Source organism: Cervus elaphus, chromosome 1 (genome assembly GCF_910594005.1).
Source record: "Cervus elaphus chromosome 1, mCerEla1.1, whole genome shotgun sequence".
NCBI lineage: Eukaryota > Metazoa > Chordata > Mammalia > Artiodactyla > Cervidae > Cervus > Cervus elaphus.
In genome coordinates, this window is record NC_057815.1 from 64,171,796 (window position 1) to 64,193,908 (window position 22,113).

The window sequence follows — 22,113 nt, forward strand, 5'->3', positions numbered from 1 at the left end:
AAGGATTCCATATCAATAGCAACATTCATTTATTAAAAATCATCTCTATGATAGAAAAATATAAATGAGAAAAATAATATTTTAAACTGAATAAAAATGAGAGAAACACATATCAGAACCTGTGAGGAATGCACTGGAGTGCAGTATATTAACCTGAAAAATATACATTTATTAGAAAACAATGATGGGCTTCCCTGGTGGCTCAAATGGTTAAGAATCCACCTGCAAGGAGAGACCTGGATTTCATCCCTGGATTAGGAAGATTCCCTGGAGGAGAGAATGGCAACCCACTTCAATATTCTTGCCTGGAGAATCCCCATGGACAAAGGAGCCTGGAGGGCTACAGTCCATGGGGTTGCAAAGAGTCAGACACGACTGAGCGACTAAGCACAGCTCATATTGGTCAAACCCTCATTGTTTTAATGAAACTTTCTTTTATTCAATGCAGAAAGAAATGATATAAAATATTTTTTGTTTTCAGCTTAAGATGTTAGGAAAATATTTAAATAAAAGTCAGAGAAAAAATTAATACAGAAAATGAGCACAAATTAATGCATTAACAATAAAACCAAAGTCAATTATTTAAAAAGAAAATATGTGAATTTTCTCAAGAAAGTTTTAGAAAAAGCATGACTAACTGGATGAGAAATGATAAGAACAGAGAAGTAAAAGTTTATAATAGAATAGTATGCGTAAGTACAATACTATATTTGGTAACATATACAAAATAGATAACATTTATAGAAAAGCAATCACCAAATGAGCCTATGCTATCCATGGTATGACTACACCAACAGAGCAAGGGAAGCAAATGATGATTTTCTCAAGAGATGAGGAGGAAATCAGAAAATTCAATGGCAATCTGTGATAAAATTCTTAATATTTAAAATGCAAATAGTGTTCCAAATGAAAGGTTTCTTTCAGAAATTTGGAGCAAATGTATTTAATAAATCTGTGAAAAGCAGATTTATTAAAGTTAGTGACAAGATAAAGATTTTTTTAGGGAGGGGAAAATTTCCCCCCTACCCATACTGAGTTTTTGGCTAACCTAGTAATTAAACTGACACCAGGCAGATTAACAGATGAAGCGCACACACACACATATTAAATTTGATTTCTACATGTGAAGTGTGGAGGTCTCATAGAAATGGAACATAAGAAGTGGCCAAAGTTGGCAGCTTTATACTCTTAAGACAAAGAAACAGCATATTTGTGAGGAAATGACCAAAGAAACTTAGGCTTGGGTGCTTAATTAGTGACACATCTAAACAGAGTTTTGGTTTGGGGTGGTAAATTAGTAAAGAAGTAGTGAGGTCTGTCTGTACAGCCTTCTGGTCTCTGATGATAAGGTCCTCTCTTTACCCTATAGTACAGGGAAGGTTTCACGTGGGAGATTTATTTCCCACTTTCAGAAAGAAGGAAGACAGTCAGAGTGTCCTTCTTGCACTGGTTGTTTCTAAAGTAACTTTTAATTCAAAATAATCAACATGCCATTGTAATGTATTTGGGGATGGGCTAACCTGAGCCCCAACGATATTTGTTAACACAACTACTATTCAACATTTAATGGAACAGTCTTCATAAATGAAATAAACAAGTAAATAAAAGGAGATAGTGTTACCTTTGAGACAAAGCAAAAATGTCTTTATTTAGGTTTTAATTAATCATTTAAAAGAATAGACTGAAAACTCTTAAAAACAGAATCTGCCAAAGTGATTGTATAGACGATCAATATCACAAATGAATAGCTTTTTTCTGCCACAGAAGTTAACCACTGAGTTCAAAAGTCTGTTCTGTTCTGTGGGAGAAGGTGAGGGTGGGATGTTTCAAAAGAACAGCATGTATGCTATCTATGGTGAAACAGATCACCAGCCCAGGTGGGATGCATGAGACAAGTGCTCCGGCCTGGTGCACTGGGAAGACCCAGAGGAATCGGGTGGAGAGGGAGGTGGGAGGGGGGATCGGGATGGGGAATAAGTGTAAATCTATGGCTGATTCATATCAATGTATGACAAAACCCACTGGAAAAAAAAAAAAAAAAAGAACAAATTACAAAAAAAAAAAAAAAAAAGAGACCTTGGTCACTTTTATTATAGTGTATCTGAAAGGCCATAGATGGAAATATTAGAAATTATTGCTTCCTGCTTACCATCTTCATAAACCTGTAAAACAATTCAAAAAAATTTTTTTTATTTCATTTTGTCTGAATAAACCATAGTCTAGTAAAATGGTTCTATCTTAATAAAAAAAAAAAAAAAAAAAGAAGTTAACCACTGAGAGTAAAGTCACAGATATAGAAAACAAACATTACCAGAGGCTAAAGGTGGGGTGGGGAAGGGATAAACTGGAAGATTGAGACTGATAAACTATCATGTGTGAAATAGATAACTATTAAGAAACTGTTGTATAGCTCAGGGAACTCCACTCAATATTCTATCATGGCCTATATGAGAAAAGAAATTTTAAAAGCGTGGACATATGTATAACTGATTCACTTTGATGTACACCTGAAAATAACACAACATTGTAAACCAACTACACTCCAATAAAATTTTTTTAAAAAAGAAATTAACTGCTGGGGAAATTTTATAAAGTAAGGATTTATTTATAATAGTTACAAAGCTATAAAATGCATTTGTATGACAGAAGTTTGTGTCTGGCAGAGATAGGGGAGGTCTGTAAAGATTTACTGAAGAACATTAAGTCCTTTATTCCTTTCCTAAAAGTAAGAATGAATATTCAGCAGTAAAAAGATGTGAATTTTCCCATTAACACTCCCATAAATTCAGTGTTATCAGTCAATAACACAAAAGTTTTTAATGGACAGTGACAGATGTATTATAAAATGTATTAGGTACTATAAATGTGCAAATATATTTGGTATGATATTGAAGCAACAAAGATGGGATATCCTTTGATATGTCAAAATGTAATGAAAAACTATTATGATTAAAAAAACGTAATGGTCAAAGGTTTAAAAATATATACCCCCCAGAATAGAAGAGTATTTCCAAAAAATGTATAAATGAAGATATATAATATAATGACAATGGCATGTTACATCACCAGGAAAAATTTGATATGATAAATAATACTTGGTCAGTTGGTTAACAATTTATAAAAATATGAAAGGATCCCTATTTCACACGTCTCTGCACTTGGGTTAAAAATTTCAAGGCCGAAAAAAAGCTATAATAATTAATACTAGAATAAATAAGGGACAATGCATATTTTTTAGGGAGTGCCTTCTTAAATAAGATGAAATGAAAACAGTTAAGTAAAATACCAATACAGAACACACTATGTTAAACTTAAATACAACTGGTTACAAAAGATACATGTAAATAAAATAAGTTTTACAGCAAATATACATATTAGAATGCCAAGGCCAGAGAACACTACTGCATCTGAATTAAAGTAGATGGTGCATGTGTTATTTATTTGGTGACAGTCTATGGTTAGATAGATGGTGAAAGAGTTGGGAACAGGAATAATAACACAATAAATTTTTGTGTCCAGAGGTTTTGATCTGGATGTTGGGATGTATTATTCTGGCCCGGTATAATAATAAAGATGAAGGTACAAGTCCTTGCTCCTACATTGACATTAGTGAGACGTAGGACCTTGGTGACCCATTCCCATCTAAGATTCCTTACCTGTAAACCTTGGACTTAAAAAATATTCTTGGCTCCAAACTCCTAATTTTTCTCATGTACACACTACTATATATAATATAGTTAACCAACAATGACCTACAGTATAGCACAGGGAACTGTACTCAATGTCTTATAATAACCTGTAATGGAAAAGAATCTGAAAATAATATTTATACATATGTATATAACTGAATCATTTGCTGTACACTAGAAACCAATACAACATTGTAAATTAACTATATTTCAGTTAAAAAAATAAAATCCCAGGTCTGCCAATATCCAGCTGTTTCTATAATTATCAAATGCCAAGATATACTTGAAGTACTTCTTTCTAAACATAAAAGGTTTCTTAGAAGCTCAGACTATGAGGATCCTGTAAAAAGGTGGAACTGATGCCAAGTGAAAGAATTCAAAAAATTTACTTTCTAACAAATAGGGAGACAGAAATCAATATATTTGAAGTACTTCTTTCTAAACATAAAAGGTTTCTTAGAAGCTCAGACTATGAGGATCCTGTAAAAAGGTGGAACTGATGCCAAGTGAAAGAATTCAAAAAATTTACTTTCTAACAAATAGGGAGACAGAAATCAAATTTAAAAGCTGTGTGAAATAACAATAAAATATATAATAAATATCAAATTTGGGCCACACAGAAGTACAATTCACTCAATTTCTTGATAGAACTGAATTTCATGCTTTTCCTGTAGACATATATGTGCTTGCAAATGCATCCCTTAACTTTCACAAGGTGTAGCTTTGGGGCTGTCACTCTGATCCCCTCTACTCTCCCTCCTCAGGTGTGCGTTCTTTTGCCTCCCCTCATCCCTCCTCTGCTCTGCCCCTTGCCCATCTGATACGGTTTTCAACAGTCCCTCTTCTTGGTCCACACACCTTCTGGTCCTAGCATCTTACCTGGCTCCCCGCAGAGGGGCAGCTGCCTTTTCCTCTATCACCCAGCCAACTGTACAGTGGGTAGCTCTCGGACCCAGCCTTCTGAGGAGCCCAGCATGTGACTCAGCCCTGCTGCCAGGAGCCCCTTGGGGCTTGGAGAGAGTAAAACTAGATGAGCAGCATAATCCTAGGTGGAAGACTAGAATTTCCCAGGAGGCTCACCTGGAAAATACTAAATAGTATGTTTTAGATTGAAGAAAATCTAAATAATATGTTTGCCATCTCTCTTTTAGTTACTTCACCATCTTTATAAAATGTTCCATGAATGTAAACAGTCTTTTTTTTCCTCCATTAATTTTCAGTTTTGTTTATTGCTATGCAGGGTGCAGACAAGAAATGCCCTTATCCTTATCTCTTTTTGTCATTCCCAGATATTAATATAATCACCTACACCATAATATTTGTCTGAATATTTATATAAATTTATATATGGTCTTATGAGTTTGAGTAAACTCCGGGAGTTGGTGATGGACAGGGAGGCCTGGCGTGCTGTGATTCACGGGGTCGCAAAGAGTCAGACACGACTGAGCAACTGAACTGAACTGAACTGATAGTCTTATAGCTATTATTACATATACTATATTTGTGTTTCAGTTGTTTGAACTCTAAAGCAAGTCAATTTTGATTGAAATATGATTAAATAAACATTATTCAACACAGAATCTAAAACCCAAGAAATTTTCTGTAACTAAACACGTATCTGGCTTCCTAGGTGGCTCAGTGGGTAAAGAATCCACCCACAGTGCAGGAGATGCAGGAGACACGAGTTTATTCCCTGGATCAGGAAAATCCCTGGAAAAGAGCATGGCAACCCACTCCAGTATTGCCTAGGGAATACCGTGGACAGAGGAGCCTGGCTCTACAGTCCATAGGATGACAGAGTTGGACATGACTGAGGGGACTCAGCATGCAAACACACAGCACTGTGAGAGGAGGCATCCATTCAACAAAGTAAAATCACTATTTTTTTCCTTTGGCTCTGATTCAGTTACCCATATTTATGTCACATTTCTGTTTAATTTACACTGGACCATGGATTTCTGGGATAACATTTTGCTTTCTCCAGAATTCAAGTTATCTTCCATTTTGCCCGCTAGTAATTTAAAGGGATAAAGACAAGCTTTCAACATTCAGAGATTACGACTGCTGATTTCAGTCTGAGATGGGAAGAAGACATGTTGCTTGTTCTGTATCCTCCAGAGAGGCTCTAGAAAAGTAGGAAGACTTCCTCCATACACAAACCCTCCAGGAGGGAGGTTGGATCTGAACCCTGTACTACTCCAGAATTATTGTTCTGGGTCTTAGTTTAAAATACCCCAAAGTACAAAAACAGAGTCTCAACTTCCCTGAAGCTATTCATTAGCTAAATCTCATCCCATTTCTGTTTTTATCCTTTTGGGCTTGAGCAACATGGATTGAACTGATATTTCATTTTGTGAGTCAGTGTGAAGGCACCAGATTCTGTAGGAATTCAGGAAAAAGTGCAGAGAGAAAAGACAGACACCTCTCTAGGGATCTCCTTTCCTATTTCAGACTTGGGTGGCAGGTCAGCATTGCTTCTCCATTGTCCACCCAAGGGAAAAAAAAAATCTGTGATCTGAAAGTTGGAATCAGCAGAACAGAATGAAGAGGCTGAGAGGCATCTCTTTGGAGGGAACTTTGGTCTGTGAAAAAGACATGAGAGTCTGGAAAATAGATGAATTAGTGGAGACAAACTGGTTTTGAAAGGGGCTACAGCAAATGAGTAGCTGAACCCTGGCTGAGAATAGTCACCACCCCTAAAGGAGTTTATGGAAGAGGTGAGTTTTCTGTTAAGGCTCATGGGCAGAAGGCAATAAAGACACCATCCTAGAGAAGGCAGTCTATACCCAGAGATGCCAGAAAATCAACTTGGAATCTTGTTATAGAGGCAACCAGTCCACTGAAAAGCAGAGTTCTGCATTCAAATGCAGATTTCCCTATAATTTGCAGGTCCCCTTTGTATCTGGGTTTTTCATGACAGGGCAGGCAAAAATCTCTGCTGTGTGCTACCAGAGTGAGTGTGCCAATCAGTCACTATCTAGCAGAGGCAGTGGTGTGGGCCACTAAGAGCACTGGGTGTGGAGTTATGCACTCGGCACTAATTTACTGGGTTTCCCTGTGGCTCAGCTGGTAAAGAATCCACCTGCAATGCAGGAGACCTGGGTTTGAGCCCTGGGTTCGGAAGATCCCCTGGTGAACGGAAAGACTACCCATTCCAGTATTCTGGCCCAGAGAATTCCATGGACTGTATAGTCCATGGGGTCTCAAAGAGTCAGACACGACTGAGTGACTTTCACTTTCAAATTTATTATGTGGTCTTGGGCAAATCACCAGTCACATCCACAACTGGGTGTTGTTTTGCTTTGGCTCTGTCTCTTCGTTCTTTCTGGAATTACTCCTCCACTCTTCTCCAGTAGCATATCGGGCACCTACTGACCTCGGGAGTTCATCTTTCAGTGTCCTATCTTTTTGCCTTTTCATACTGTTCGTGGAGTTCTCAAGGCAAGAATACTGAAGTGGTTTTCCATTGCCTTCTCCAGTGACCACGTTTTGTCAAAACATCTCCACCATGACCCGTCCGTCTAAGCTCAATCAAGATGGCAGAGTAGAAGGACATGCACTTGTCTTCACTCATCTTCTCTTGCGAGAACCCCGAAATTATAACTCACTGCTTAATAACCATCTGTAGGAAAATGTTGGATCCCACTAAAAAAGATACCCTATGTCCAAGGGCAAAGGAGAAGCCCCAGCAAGATGGTAGGAGGTGTGAAATTGCATTTAGAATCAAACCCCATACCCGCCAGAGGTGCTCAGAGGGCTCAAACAAAACTTTGTGTACACCAGGAGACCCCACAGAGACTGAGCCAGACCTGCCTTTGAGTGTTTGAGTGTCTCCTGTGGAGGTATGGGTCAGCAGTGGCCTGCAGCGGGGGCAGGGGCTCTGGATGCAGCAGACCTGGGTATGGCATAAGCCCTCTTGGAGGAGGTCGCCATTAATCCCACCATAGAGTCACCAAAACTTACACAGGACTGGGGAAACAGATTCTTGGAGGGCACATACAAAACCTTGTACACACCAGAACCCAGGAAAAAGGAGCAGAGACCTCACAAGAAACTGACTCAGACTTGCCCATGAGTATGTCCAGGGGCCTCTGATGGAGGCGTGGGTCAGCGGTGGCCTGCTGAAGGGTCGGGGGCACTGAGTGCGGCAGTGCGTGTATGGGACCTCTTGAAGGAAGTCGCCATTATCTTCACTACCTCTACCATAGTTTGGGCCTTGCCCATCAACAGAAAACTGAATTAAAGATTTACTGAGTATTGCCTCACCCATCAGAAAAAAAACCCAATTTCGCCCATCAGTCAGTCTCTCCCATCAGGAAGCTTCCATAAGCTTCTGATCCTTATCCATCAGAGGACAGACAGAATGAAAATCACAATCACAGAAATCAAATCAAACCGATCACATGGACCACAGCCTTGTGTAACTCAATGAAACTATGAGCCATGCCATATAGGTGCATGTCTCAATGTCCAAATTTTCCCTTTTTAGAAGGAGATTGGTCATATTGACTAGGAAGCCACTCTACTTCAGCATGAAATTATTATTACTAGTTTATTTGCATTTCATTTTATTATTTATTTATTATTATTATTAGATTTAATTACATCTGCAATGAGCTTGTTTCCAAAGAGTTGGACATGACTGAGCGACTAAGCATAGCACAACATGAGCTTATTTCCAAATGAGGTCACATTCAGAGGTACTAGAGGTTAGAACATCAGTATCTGAATTCAAGTCCTTACTGTTGAAGTCAAATCCACCCTCTGTACCCCAGCATGAAACTAATTCTCAGACAGAGTTTTAGGTGAAATAGAAAATAATAGCTTTATTGCTATTGTAATGCCGTCATACTCTGTCTCCAAATCTGGAGGGATTATGAAGAACTTTATAGTAATGGTTCAAAGATGACATGGTCATCTATTGGACAGTCTTCTGATTGGTTGGTGGTGTGCTAATAAGTGGAAGTCAGCATCATCAACCTTCTGATTCCAAGTGGTCTGGGGTCTACATGTTTGTGGGAAGCATACAATTAATTTCTCCCACCTGGTGGGATGTTCAGATCTGCAAAACAGTTCAAAGATATTGTTATGTATATCCCTTGAGAGAGGATCAGGACACTGCCCCAAGGCTTCACTATTTTGTGTGTGTGGTGGGCGGGGGGGGTGTTATTTTGACTGTTCCTCCCTTTGTCTCTGTATCACCTCCCTTCCGTAGCTAGCAGCTGTTGAACCCACTCACTGGAATTCAGGGAGTCAAGGATACTGAATGAAGACTATTTCCTGTAACTAAGAAATGGTGTTGCAGAAAGGGGATACCTTCCAGAGCCCACTGGTTGGTGGCTCGATGGCTTAATGGTAGGCAATATTCTGTTCTTACTGAAATGGCAGGTGACATTGTTTTCTCCACATGTATAGTGAACTCGCCCTCACAGAGGCCTGTTATCACACTAAAATGTATACTTCACGCAAGTAATTATTTGTCCTTGCACGTATATACAATTTAACATACAAACATCCTCAAGAAAATCCACTCTTTTACATACATATTTATTACTATCACTCAGATATACACATCAGTATACATGACAAATGAACACACTTGCACATTGCACAAAATATCCCTTCAGTTGTAAATATACATACTCTGGCAAACAATAAAGTACATGCATATAGATAAAGTTACACTCATACAATCAGTGGACATGAATTTGAGCAAATTCCGGGAGACAATGAAGGACAGGGAAGCCTAGTGTCTTGCAGTCTTTGGGGTCACAAAGAGTCAAACCCATCTTAGTAACTGAACAAAAACAATCTCAGCAACACACATTATTATGTGTGCCTTCAAGTGCACTCATATAGAGAATGCACACGTATAGAGAAGAAGGGAGATTTAGGGGTTAATGCTGCTACTTTTAGTCTCCAGGCTTAGAGGAAGTCAGTTCAAGTAAGAGGCAGTGGGACCTAGGAGGTTGGAGAGAATTGGTGCTTGGGGGAAAGGAAAGTGTAAACACTCACAGGTTTTAAAGAGGCTCCATTTGGTGTTCTCGGTTATAAGCTGTTTTCCAGAAGCCATTTACAGTTGTGTCTGGTAAAGTTAGAGTTGGTGAGAGATAAAGCAGAGCTTTCAGTGAGGGGTGCCTTGGGCCCCAGTTCTCTCTGCCCATCTCAGGGAGCAATAGGACTCACAGTCTATAGGAGCTAGAGGCATGGTATGCTCTGTGCAGAATGGGGCTCACTCACTGGGGGCTCCAGGTCCAGAGAGCATGACTGCTGATCTCCAGCCTGAGATGGCGAGAAGACTTGCTGCTTGTTCTGTGTCCTCCAGGAAAATTCTAGAAAAGTGAAGGACTACCTCCTTACACAATCCATCCAGGAAGGAGGTTGGATCAGGACGCCATACTACTCTGGAATTATGGTTCTGGGCCTCAGTTTTAAATGCCCCGAAGTAATAACTGCTACTGCTGCTGCTAAGCCACTTCAGTCGTGTCCGACTCTGTGTGACCCCATAGATGGCAGCCCACTAGACTCCTCCGTCCCTGGGATTCTCCAGGCAAGAACACTGGAGTGGGGTGCCATTGCCTTCTCCATCCCAAAGTAATAAAACAGAGTGTAAAATTCCCGGAAGCTGTTCCTTAGCAAGATAGCCCATTTAGTCTTTATCCCTGTGGGTTTGACCAACGTGGATTGAACTGATATTTCATCAGGTGAGTGATAGTGAAGGTACCAGATTTCAGAGGAACACAGCAGAAAGTGCAAAAAGAGAGGCGCCTCTCAAGAAGCTCCCATCTTCCACTCAGACTTGAATTTCAGGTCATCTCTGCTCTTCCACTGTTGACCCAAGAAAGAAAATCCAAGACCTGAATGTCAGAGCCAACAGAATAGAAGAATAGAGTGAAGAAGCTGAGAGGAATCACTCATGAGGGACCTTTGGTCTGTGAAAAGGCCATGGGAGAGTCTGGAAAATAGATCTATCAGTGGAGAGAAACTGGTTTTGAAAGAAGCTACCGTATATGAGTAGCTGAACCCTGGTTGAGAAGAGAGTCACCACCCCAAAAGGAGTTTATATAACAGGTGAGTTTCTACTAAGACTCATGGGCAGATTCAATGAAGATGCCATTCAGCAGTCTATACCCAGAGATGCCAGAAAATCCACCTGGAACCTATCGTAGAGGCATCCAGTTCAATGACTTGGTGGGGTTCCAGATTCAAATGCAGATCTATCTGTAATTCACTAAACAATTTCACAGGTTCCCTTTGTATCTGGCTTTTTCATGACAGGGCAACAATCGCTGCTGTATCCTACCAGCATGGGTGTCCCAATCAGTCACTACCTAGCAGGGGCAGTGTTGTGGACCACCAAGACCACTGGGTGTGGAGCTGTGCGCCTGGCACTAATCTATTGTGTGGTGTGGGGCAAATCATGTAGCTACCCTCGGTTCTGTTTCTCTCATTGTAAGTAAAGATGCAGAGGCTTTACGAGAGAAACAATAAAGGTAAAAGTGTATAGTGTTGTATCTACAAAAACAACAATATCTTTCAGAATTAACCAAAAAGATTATTATTCACTTTGATAAATTTATATCCAGCGTCATCACCAGTACCCACTGCAACAGTGAGGATGACTCAAGTATGCTTTTCCAAGTGACCTTAAGCCTCAGTGACTATGTCCTTGCAAGTGAAGAGTGGCACACAGGAGGTGAAAAGAGGGAAATGAGGGAGCCGCTAGAGTAAACACAATATATGACTGTTTGAGAACACCAGGCCAGGTCAAAGGGGATACAACACAGCCCTAGTGCCCAGATAATGTATGTGTTTCTGAATTTCATTTCATTTTTTGTTTATGATTGATGACTTTGTTTTTAATTGCTAAGCCTTGTGTGTATCTGTCTTAGTTGCCCAGTCATGTCCGACTCTTTGAGCCCATCAGAGTTGTGTCCGACTCTTTTGAAACCCCATGGACTGTAGCCTGCCAGGCTCCTCGGTCCATGGGCTTTCCCAGGCCAATGACACTAGAGTGGGTTGCCATTTCCTTCTCCAGGGGATCTTTCCCACCTAGGGTTCGAAGCTGTGTCTCCTGCATTGGCAGGCAGATTCTTTCCCACTGAGCCACCTGGAAAGACCCAAATATCTACTATCTACGAAGGATGGTAAAGTTTTCAATTTAGAGCAGGACTTAGGATTTTAGTTCCACTTCTTTCACAATGTTACAAACCTAGATAAAATCAGAAAGAGGCTAGGCTTATTTCAGATCATGCATAAACCCTTCTTAGGAACCACAGAGTCGTGTGAATGAAACATTTGTCCATACCCAGAGGTGATTTGATAAAGGGAGTTTGAAAAGATTCTCTCCTTGACTATGTCTTTCTGTTCTGAAGGAAGTAAGAGCTAATGCTTTCAAACAAAGACTCGTGTCAACTGAGATTAAATTGTGTAAAGATATTGGGTAAGAACCAAGTGTGTTTTTTGCCATTGACTCTGAGATAGACAGTGGTCAGCAGTGAGATCAGACTCAAGCATCAATCCTTGTGATACCAGCAAATACCAGCAGAGGATGATGTTCCCAAAGTCAAACCCTGGCCAGCAGGGAAACGGCTAGTATGAGAAATGGACATAACTATCTTCTGGGTTTGGAGCCAATGTGGAAGGCTCTGTCAGACATTTTAAGATATGGAAAATTGGTTCATGACTCCATTGCTACTGAATAATGACCTTTATTTGTTAGTTTCTTCAGTCAACATTGATTAAATTCCCTTTCTTTGCAAAGCAGAGGTTCTAGGAAGAGAGCACAGCTCAGGGATAACTTCATGAAATATATCACTTAGGACAAGGATTGAAAAACTATACCCTACACCAGCTCCACTTTGCAGCATGGTTTTAAAAATAAAGTTTTGTTGGAGCACAGCCACACCCACAAGTTAGATATTGACTATGGCTTCTTTCATGCTACAATACCTATGCTAACTAGTTTTAACAGAGATTCTGTGGACCACAGAGCCTAAAATATTCATGATTTGACCAAGGAAAGTTATTTCATTCTCCAACTGAGGAGTCATACACTAAATCCATTATAGGTGCCCAATTGGTCAGTCCTTTACCTACCAACCCAAATCTTCACAGCATTTGTCTTAGAGTTAAAAATAACTCAATAAATACACTGCTATGGTCCTTTAAGTCAAAGTGTTTTCCAGAGTGACTTCCTACTTTGAAAAGTGACCCAAGTGTTGCTGCTATTTTAATTCAGGAGCGTGAGGCCCCAGCACGGAGACTGTTGTTTATAGATCTCCGTCTACTTCATCAGGATGTCTGTGTATACATCTAAGTACTCCTATAGAAGGGAAAAATAGGGGGTTATCATATAAAAATTCAAATACATTCAGGCTCTGAACACTCGCAATACAGGTCAGTCCAAATGTGTATGAAATTCGGAGGAAAACAGGGCATGTGGGGTAGAAGCCTGGCTCAGCCCCTAACCAGCCTGGTACCCTTGGCTAGGGTGCTTGCTCCACTTCCTAGAGACCAGCCCTGTCCTGGGGGCGGTTAGGGGGAAGACATGACTGGACTTCCTCCTGGAGCCTCGAGAACACAGTAGGATCCTTGGCCTTGGGAGTCTAAGAAGCTTTCAACAGGGAGATGATGGGGTCAGCTGCATATGTATCCCCACTCAGAGAAGCAGGAGCCCTCTCCCGGCTGGAAGAGCAAGGACAGATCACTGCTTCCCACATCCTCAGAGCATGGGTCCTCCAGAAACTGATTCCTCGTTGTGGTGTAGTGAACCAACTGCGTCCCTGAGTTAGGGATTTCCAACAGTGATGAAATGACCTATGCGAAAGTTTAAGCAAATTAGTTTTCAGTTTTTACTAGAACACAGGGACAGAATTAGTATGGCATTATTTTTCAATTTTCCTTTTATATATTCTTATTTCAAAAAAATGTTTTCTTACAAAATATCATGGTTGCAACTAGTGGTGTGTTCTGACCCCATATTCAAGAACATAAATGTACATAATGAACACAGACTAGCATCATTTTATATTGCAAAATTTTACAATAGCTGAAGTTGTTCTGCTTTACCATTAAACTTTTACTTTATTATTCAATTCTTATATCCAAATATAATAAATAATAATAAAGATTTATTTTAATGCTATCTCCTGCAGAGAGTAGATACCGTCCCAGTGGAGAAATATAAGCCAGAGTGCAATGCTGACTCCAGGGAACAGCTCTTCTGATCCTGTGTCCTTCATCCTGCTTGGGATCCCAGGATTGGAGAATTCCCAGTTTTGGGTTGCCTTTCCATTCTGTGCCATGTATGTTGTGGCTCTAGTCGGCAATATCACTCTCCTTCATGTAATCCGAACTGATCCCACCTTGCACGAGCCCATGTACCTCTTTCTGGCCATGCTGGCTACCACTGACCTGGTCCTCTCCACTTCCACACAACCTAAAATGCTGGCCATATTCTGGTTTCACAATCATGAGATAGAATACCATGCCTGCCTCATCCAGTTGTTCTTCATCCATGCCTTTTCTTCTGTGGAGTCCGGGTTGCTCATGGCTATGGCCTTGGACCGCTACGTGGCTATCTGCTTCCCACTGCATCACTCTAGTATCCTGACTCCATCTGTCGTGGGTAAACTGGGGGCAGGTGTGATGATGAGAGGGCTGCTGTGGGTGAGTCCTTTCTGCTTCATGGTGTCCAGGATGCGCTTCTGCCCTAAACGGATCATCCCCCAGTCATACTGTGAGCACATGGCTGTGTTGAAGTTGGTGTGTGCTGACACGAGAGTAAATCGTGCGTATGGACTCTTTGCAGCCTTCTCTGTGGTTGGCTTTGATGTTATTGTCATCAGTGTATCCTATGTCATGATTCTGAGAACAGTGCTACAGTTACCCTCAAGTGAAGCCCGGCTCAAAGCTTTTGGCACATGTGCCTCTCATATCTGTGTCATCTTGGCTTTCTACATCCCGGCTCTCTTTACTTTTCTCACCCACCGCTTTGGACATCATGTGCCCCGAGTCGTACACATCATGTTTGCTATTCTCTATCTCCTGGTACCTCCCGTGCTCAACCCCATCGTCTATGGAGTTAGAACCAAACAGATCAGGGACAGGGTTATTCAAGGATGCTATGGAAAAGACCCCTGAGTCAAAGCATAGGGCTTCAACCACCCCAATCACCCCTCTGACCTGGGAATATAAATGCAGAAGTTCACCAGGATGTCACATATCGTCACAAAGTCATCTCTGTGAAAAACTGGCTCAGAGATCAGCCACCCTCCCGAAGTAAGGGGAACACTTTTCAGGATACCCTGAAAGTAATGACTGATAATGAATACAAGTTTTACCTATGTTTGATAGCTAACAGTGAATGATGTTGGATTTGTGATCTCCAAAGAAGAGGATTTAGCTTCAGGATCAGGGATCAGGCTTGATCACTCAGAGCTCTTGTGTGACAGTTTTATTACAGCGAAAAAGGACAGAGAAACCTTCTAACATAGACATCAGAAGGGGGCAGAGAGTGCCCCCCTCGTAGCCTTAGCAATTGGTTATTATAGTAAATCAAAAGAATGTCTCAAGGTCGTAAAGGTCTTACCAGACTCACTCCCGCAATATACATTTTAAGAGGTCAGTATTATTCCGAGGGTTCTTAAGAAGGGGAAACATGTCCTCCAGCAGGATACATTGTTGTAACATAATCATTCTTACAGAGTTTAAGGAAAAACTCCTTGAGCAAGATGAGTTGATTTTTCATGTAATCATTAGCTCTGTGCTTAAAGAAAAAAAAAAATGTTTTATGTGACTAAGATGAAGGAATGTAGGGGGAAAAAAACAAGTTTCTCCTTTTCTCCTCCTCAAGAGCCCCAGACCTGTTTCTCCTCCTCGGGGACCCCTGACTTCTTATCAACCCTGCTTTATTTACTATGCCAAAACCCTTGATTGTGTGGATCACAACAAACTGTGGAAAGTACTTAAAGAGATGGGAATACCAGACCACCTTACCTGCCTGCTGCAAAACCTTTATGCAGGTCAAGAAGCAACAGTTAGAACCAGACATGGAACAACAGATTGGTTTCAAATCAGGAAAGGAGTACATCAAGTATGTGTATTATCACCCTGCTTATTTAAATTATATGCAGAGTACATCACATGCACTGCTGGGCTGGATGAAGCACAAACTGGAATCAAGATTTCTGGGAGAAATATCAATAACCTCAGATATGCAGATGACACTACCCTTAAGGCAGAAAGTGAAGAACTAAAGAGCCTCTTGATGAAAGTGAAAGATGAGAGTGAAAAAGTTGGCTTAAAACTCAGCATTCAAAAAACTAACATCTTGGCATCCATCCTGTCACTTCATGGCAAATAAATGGGGAAACAATGGAAACAGTGACAGACTTTATTTTCTTGGGTTCCAAAATCACTGCAGATAGTGACTGCAGCCATGAAATTTAAAAAAAAAAAAAAATGCTTGTTCCTTGGAAGGAAAGCTATGAAAAACCTAGATAGCATATTAAAAAGCAAAGACACCAGAGAAGGCAATGGCAACCCACTCCAGTACTCTTGCCTGGAAAATCCAATGGAGGGAGTATCCTGGTAGGCTGCAGTTCATGAGGTCTCAAAGAGTCTGACACGACTGAGCGACTTCACTTTCACTTTTCACTTTCATGCATTGGAGAAGGAAATGGCAACCCACTCCAGTATTCTTGCCTGGAGAATCCGGGGGAGCCTGGTGGGCTGCTGTCTATGGGGTCACACAGAGTCGGACACGACTGAAGTGACTTAGCAGCAGCAGCAGCAGGGTAATAGAATCTCTAAAACTGAAAATATTACGGGCCCAAAGAGGTCTATTTAAACAGCTATGTCCTGGCAGACCTAAAATGACATTCATCATTCCCACCTCCTAATTTTATGGCTGAGGACTCTGAGGGGTGAAATGACACACTCGGGTACCACAATTAGGGGAAGAGCTGGAATCAGGATTCTAGACTCCTACTCCAGCCCTTTCCATGACACCTAATTACCAGCATTCATGGCCCAATTTCTTTATAGCACCAGAAGCTTCTCTGTGATTTTGAAAATTCTTTTAGGATGTGTAGGAACAGTATTCAAAATTAATATGGGGATCCAAAATGGAAAATACTGAAATGTAAACCTGTGCCATGAGCAGCTATATGCATCTTTTCCATTTTTGTAAAAAAAAAAAAAAATCAAAACCTTTTTAATACACTCTTCTCTGCATCCTTTCCCAAGCTTCTTCCACTGCCTCTGTAAATTTACGATTCTCTGTTACTTTCAAGATTGATGGCCTACCTAAAAAAATTTTTTTAACTTAAAAAAATAAAAATAAAAAGCAAAGACATCAATTTGCCAACAAAGGTCCTTATAGTCAAACATGTGGTTTTGCCAGGAATCATCTATGGATGTGAGAGTTGGGCTATAAAGAAGGCTGAGCACCAAAGAATGGATGTTTTTGAACTGTGGTGTTGGAGAAGACTCTTGAGAGTCCCTTGTATAGAGTGGAGATCCAACCAGTCCATCCTAAAGGAAATCAGTCCTGAATATTCTTTAGAAGGACTGATGCTGAAGTTTAAGCTCTGGCACTTTGGGTACCTGATGTGAAGAACTGACTCATTGGAAAAGACTCTGATTCTGGGAAAGATTAAGGGCAGAAGGAGAACATGGCAACATAGGATGAGATGCTTGGATGGCATCACTGACTCAGGGGACATGAGTTTGAGCAAACTCTGGGAGAAAATGAAGGACAGGGAAGCCTGGTGTGCTGCAGTCAATGGGGTTACAAAGAGCTGGACACAACTAACCAACTGAACAACAAGAACAGGATATTTGCACAAAGGAAATTGCCCTACTGCAAAAGTGGCTCCTGGTCCTAATTGGATGCCCTGTCAGATCTTGGATGATGATACTAAACCAGCCTCCTATGTCCTGTGGGTTAGCATAGAAACTACTATTTGTCTTTAGCATACCCTAACAACTGTCTGAAGCACTGCGAATTGATTGGAACTTACATTCATCCTGGAGACCATAACCAACAGGAAGAACTGAAAAAATGAGTTATACACTGAAAAGGAGAATTGCTAAAATATGTCAAAAAACTAATGTAACTTGAAATAAGTCTTTGCCAGTTACCCACTACATATCAGAGTGGCTCCCAGAAGTAGGCTTAAATTAAGCCCCTTTGAAATATTGTATGATAAGCTATTTCAAGTGTCTGACCAGAAAGGGTATCTGTAAATACTCTGAAATACCTATTTCCTGCTAATTATGTTGAGTCTTTGGACATTATGAAAACCTCTGTTCTTGAGTTTTGCTCTATTATACTAACCTCTGATCTTGAGTAAAGGGCTCACGCTCATGCCCTTTCAGTGCCTCATAGAGGGGCTTTAACATGAGCCTATAGTTTGGGATCCAAATCCAACAGAACCCTGCCATTCCCTGGTACCCTCTCAGTTGTCTGCAGGTCTTCGGTGCCCTCAAGCCTGGAACTGCCTGCTTCCTGTCAGGTGAAATGCCCTCACTGTCCTTGGGAGAGGACAAAGCCCAGATAGATGCCTTGTTTGCATATCTGGGCCTTTTTCTAGGAAACTTTTTATCCACAATTAGCCAAATAGTTCAGGGTTCTGACGGTATTTTGTAGACATTTGTCATATGTAAGGTTAGCTATGAGCCAGTTGTCCACATATTAGAGTAAAAGCCTTTCATCCAATATTAAGTTTCTAAGCTTCCAGCTGCCTATGGGACTGAAGTAGCCTTATATTTTTTCTAACTCAGTGATGGAGTCCTCCTTAAAACTTAGAGAGAACAGCGGGCTGAGGATCAACTGACTGCAAGGTATATTGGACCATACAAGGTATTATTCACCATGAGCTCATCTGTCAAATTGCCTGAGATAAAACCTTGGATTCACCATACTTAGATTAAAGCTGTACCTCTATCTTTGAAAACAAACCCACCTTTGGAGAGGCCTGGGGAACAATGGGTTTGTGAACCCTTAGAGGACTTAAGATTGCTCTTCAAAAAGGATATGTTGAGTTTACAATTTCCTTACAGCTGGAGAAGGACAGATCAATCAACTTCTTTAACCCTATTCTACTGACCCACGCAGCATGAGGTTCAAGTAGTTGAGAGCTATACTCTATTAAAAATTCTAAACATTATTTCCTGCCTGTCATTTAACAGTCAGGCAGAGGGGCAGAATTCCCTGAGACAGGTCGTTATATATGATTATAATAACAAAAGCAACTCTCACAGGTCTTCAAAGATGCTCCAGTGTGTAGAAGTGAAGTGAAGTGAAGTGAAAGTCACTCAGTCGGGTCCAACTCTTTGCAACCCCATAGATTATACAGTCAGTGGAATTCTCTAGGCCAGAATACTGGAGTGGGTAGCCTTTCCCTTCTCCAGGGGATCTTCTCAATCCAGGGATCGAACCTAGGTCTCCCGCATTGCAGGCGGATTCTTTACCAGCTGAGCTCCAGTGGGTGGTTTCTGTTAAAAGCTGAATTCCAGAAAGTGTTTAGAGTTATTTCTGGTCATGGTAGAGTTGGTGAGAGATAAAGCAGAGCTCACAGTGAGTAGTGCCCTGTGTCCCAGTCTTCTCTGCCCATCCCAGGGAGCAGCAGGGCTCACAGAGGCTTCAAAGAGTTGGATGTCAAGGTGTGCACTTTGCAGGACAGCCTGACTCAGTGTGGGGTCCAGGTCCGGAGAGTGACTGCTGAGCTAGAAAGAAGACTTGTTGCTTGTACCATGAACCCCAGGAAGACTCTGGAAAAGTAGGAAGACGGCCTCCATTCACAAAACCTCCAGTAAGGAGATTGGATCTGAACCCCACCCTTCTCCAGCATTATTGTTCTGGGCTTTAGTTTTAGCTACCCTAAACAGAGTCTAAGTTTCCCTGAAGCTGTTGCTTAGCAAGATCTCAGCCCATTTTAGTCTTTATCCCTTCAGGGTTGAGCAACTTGGATTGAACTGATATTTCACCTAGTGAGTGAGTGTGAAGGCACCAGATTCCCTAGGAATTCAGCAGAAAGTGCAGGGAGGAAAGAGAGGTGCCTCTCAAGCGCTCCCACCGCCCACTCAGACTTCTGTCGCAGATCAGCTCTGCTCCTCCCCGGTCCATCTGAAAACAAAATCTGAGAGCGGAAAATCAGAGCCAGTGAAGAATGAGGAAGCTGAGCTGCTGCTGCTGCTAAGTTGCTTCAGTCGTGTCCGACTCCTAGCGACCCCATAGACGACAGCCCACCAGGCTCCTCTGCCCATGGGATCTTCCAGGGGTTGCCATTGCCTTCTCCAGAGGAAGCTGAGAGGCATCTCTTAGGAGGGAACTTTGGTCTTTGAAAAGGCCAGCGGAGAATCTGGGAAACAGAATCAGCAGAAAGAAACCGGTTTTTGAAAGCAGCTACAGTAAATGAGTAGCTGAACCCTGCTTGAGAAGAGAGTCACCACCCCTAAAAATGTTTGTGGAACAGGTGAATTCTCTATTAAGGCTCATGGGCAGAAGCTGATAAAGATGCAGAAAGCAGTATGTAACCTGAGATTCCAGAAGAGCAGCCTGGAACCTATTGTAGAGTCATCCAGCCCAGTGACTTAGCAGGGACCAGGTTCAAATGCAGATCTATCTGTAATTCAGTATACAATTTCACAGGTCTCCTATGTATCTGACTTTTTCATGACAGAGCAACAATCTCTGCTGTAATGAACCAGAGTGGGTGTTCCAAACAATCACTACCTAGCAGAAGCAAAGGTGTGGAGGACCCAGAGTGCTGGGTGTGGCATTGTTCACTTGACACAAATTTATTATGTGGTCTTGTGAAAATCATGTAACTGCACTAAGCTCTGTGTTTCTCATTTTAAAAACAGATGCAGAGGTTTTGTGAGAGAAACAATAAAATGTACAAGTGTATGGTTTCATATCTACAAAACCAGCAATGCTTTCCACATTCAATCAAAGAGATCATTGATTACTCTGATAAATTATATCTTTAGCCAGACTCTCCACCAGTGCCCAGTGCAGGGATGAAGATGGTGTAAGTTATGCTTTTGTTCACAAGCGGAGAGTGATATACAGGAGGCAAAAAGGAGAGAGAGAAGAAGCCTGTAGCTCAAATAGAATATACGACTGTTTGCAAAGGTCAGGCCAGGCAGAAGGAAATAAAACAACACCCTAGATAGTGGGTGTGTATTTCTGAATTTCACTATAAGCCAGATAGGAGCATATGTTTTGAGCAAGCCTCTAGTTATTACCTAGGTAGAATGGTAAAGTTTCCAGATTATAGAGTAAGACCTATAAGGTGAGCCCCAGCTCTCTCACAATGTTACAAATGTAGAGAAAATCAGAAAGAGGCTTGGTTTATTTCAGATCTTGCAGAAACCCTTTTTAGGAACCTTTCGGGCTGGCTGACACATTTGTCTGTAGGTTGTTAAAGGAAAAAGTTGAAAAGAAGTTATTCTTGCCTATATGTTTCTGCTATGAAGCAGGTAAGAATCAATATTTTCAAGCAAAGACTCAGGTCAAGTGAGATTAAATACTGAAAAGGTGTTGGATAGATAAGAAACAGATGTTTTTGTGTCATTGACTCTTCGGTGGTGGTCACCAGAAGGATCAAAGTGTATGAACCCACAGAATACCGGCAGTGTGAGGTACTCACAGTCCTTCCAGAGCCAGCAGGACAACCACTGGTATGAGAGGAGGATGTAACTCTCTCGTGAGTCTGGTGACAAAGTGAACGTTTCTGTTAGAACATTTTAAGGTATGGTTAATTGCTTAGTGATTCCATAGCTACTGAGTAATGACCTGTATTTGTTACTTTCCTCAGCAAATGTGTATTGAATACCTCTTCTGTGCCATGCCAGGTGCTAGGAAAATCTAGCACCAAATCCATCTTGCAACCTATTCCTATAAATAAACTTTTATTGGAACAGAGCCATACGCACATATTTATATATTGACCATGTCTGCTTTGATGTCATAATGACTAAGCTGGAGTTGCAACAGAGATTGTATGGCCGACAAAGCCTAAAATGTTTATGATCTGAGTTTTTTCAGAAAAAAAATTTACTGATCCTCCAAGTAAGAAGAGTCACACCATAAATGCATTACAAATGCACGATTGGTCAGTCAGCTATCTTCCAGCCCAAATTCTCATGGTAATTGTCATAGGGTCAAAACTAACTCAGTATCTGTAAGTACACTGCTATGGGGCTTTAAGCCTGTCTTCCTACCCTGAAAATTGGCCCAAGTGTTATGTTGTTTTAATTCAAAAGCAGGGGCTACAAGATAGAGCCTATTATTTATAGACCTCTGCCTGTCTCATTGGATAGCTGTCTGTCCATATATCTGAGTATTTCTACAGAAGGGAAAAATGGTTTGTGAAACTGTTAGTTGCTCAGTTGTGTCTGACTCTTTCTG

General features: G+C 41.1%; 1 protein-coding gene across 1 annotated transcript; it reads left to right on the plus strand.

Annotated features, from left to right (window-relative positions):
• Positions 1–13,889: 13,889 nt before the first annotated feature.
• Positions 13,890–14,834, plus strand: LOC122702896 (olfactory receptor 52R1-like). The gene has a single exon (XM_043916903.1). The coding sequence runs from the start codon at positions 13,890–13,892 to the stop codon at positions 14,832–14,834; it is 945 nt and encodes a 314-aa protein (XP_043772838.1).
• The last annotated feature ends 7,279 nt before the right edge of the window (positions 14,835–22,113 follow it).

Bases quoted from the DNA above. Each gene is read 5' to 3' on its own strand.
- LOC122702896 (XM_043916903.1), top strand. From the start codon at position 13,890: ATGCTGACTCCAGGGAACAGCTCTTCTGATCCTGTGTCCTTCATCCTG.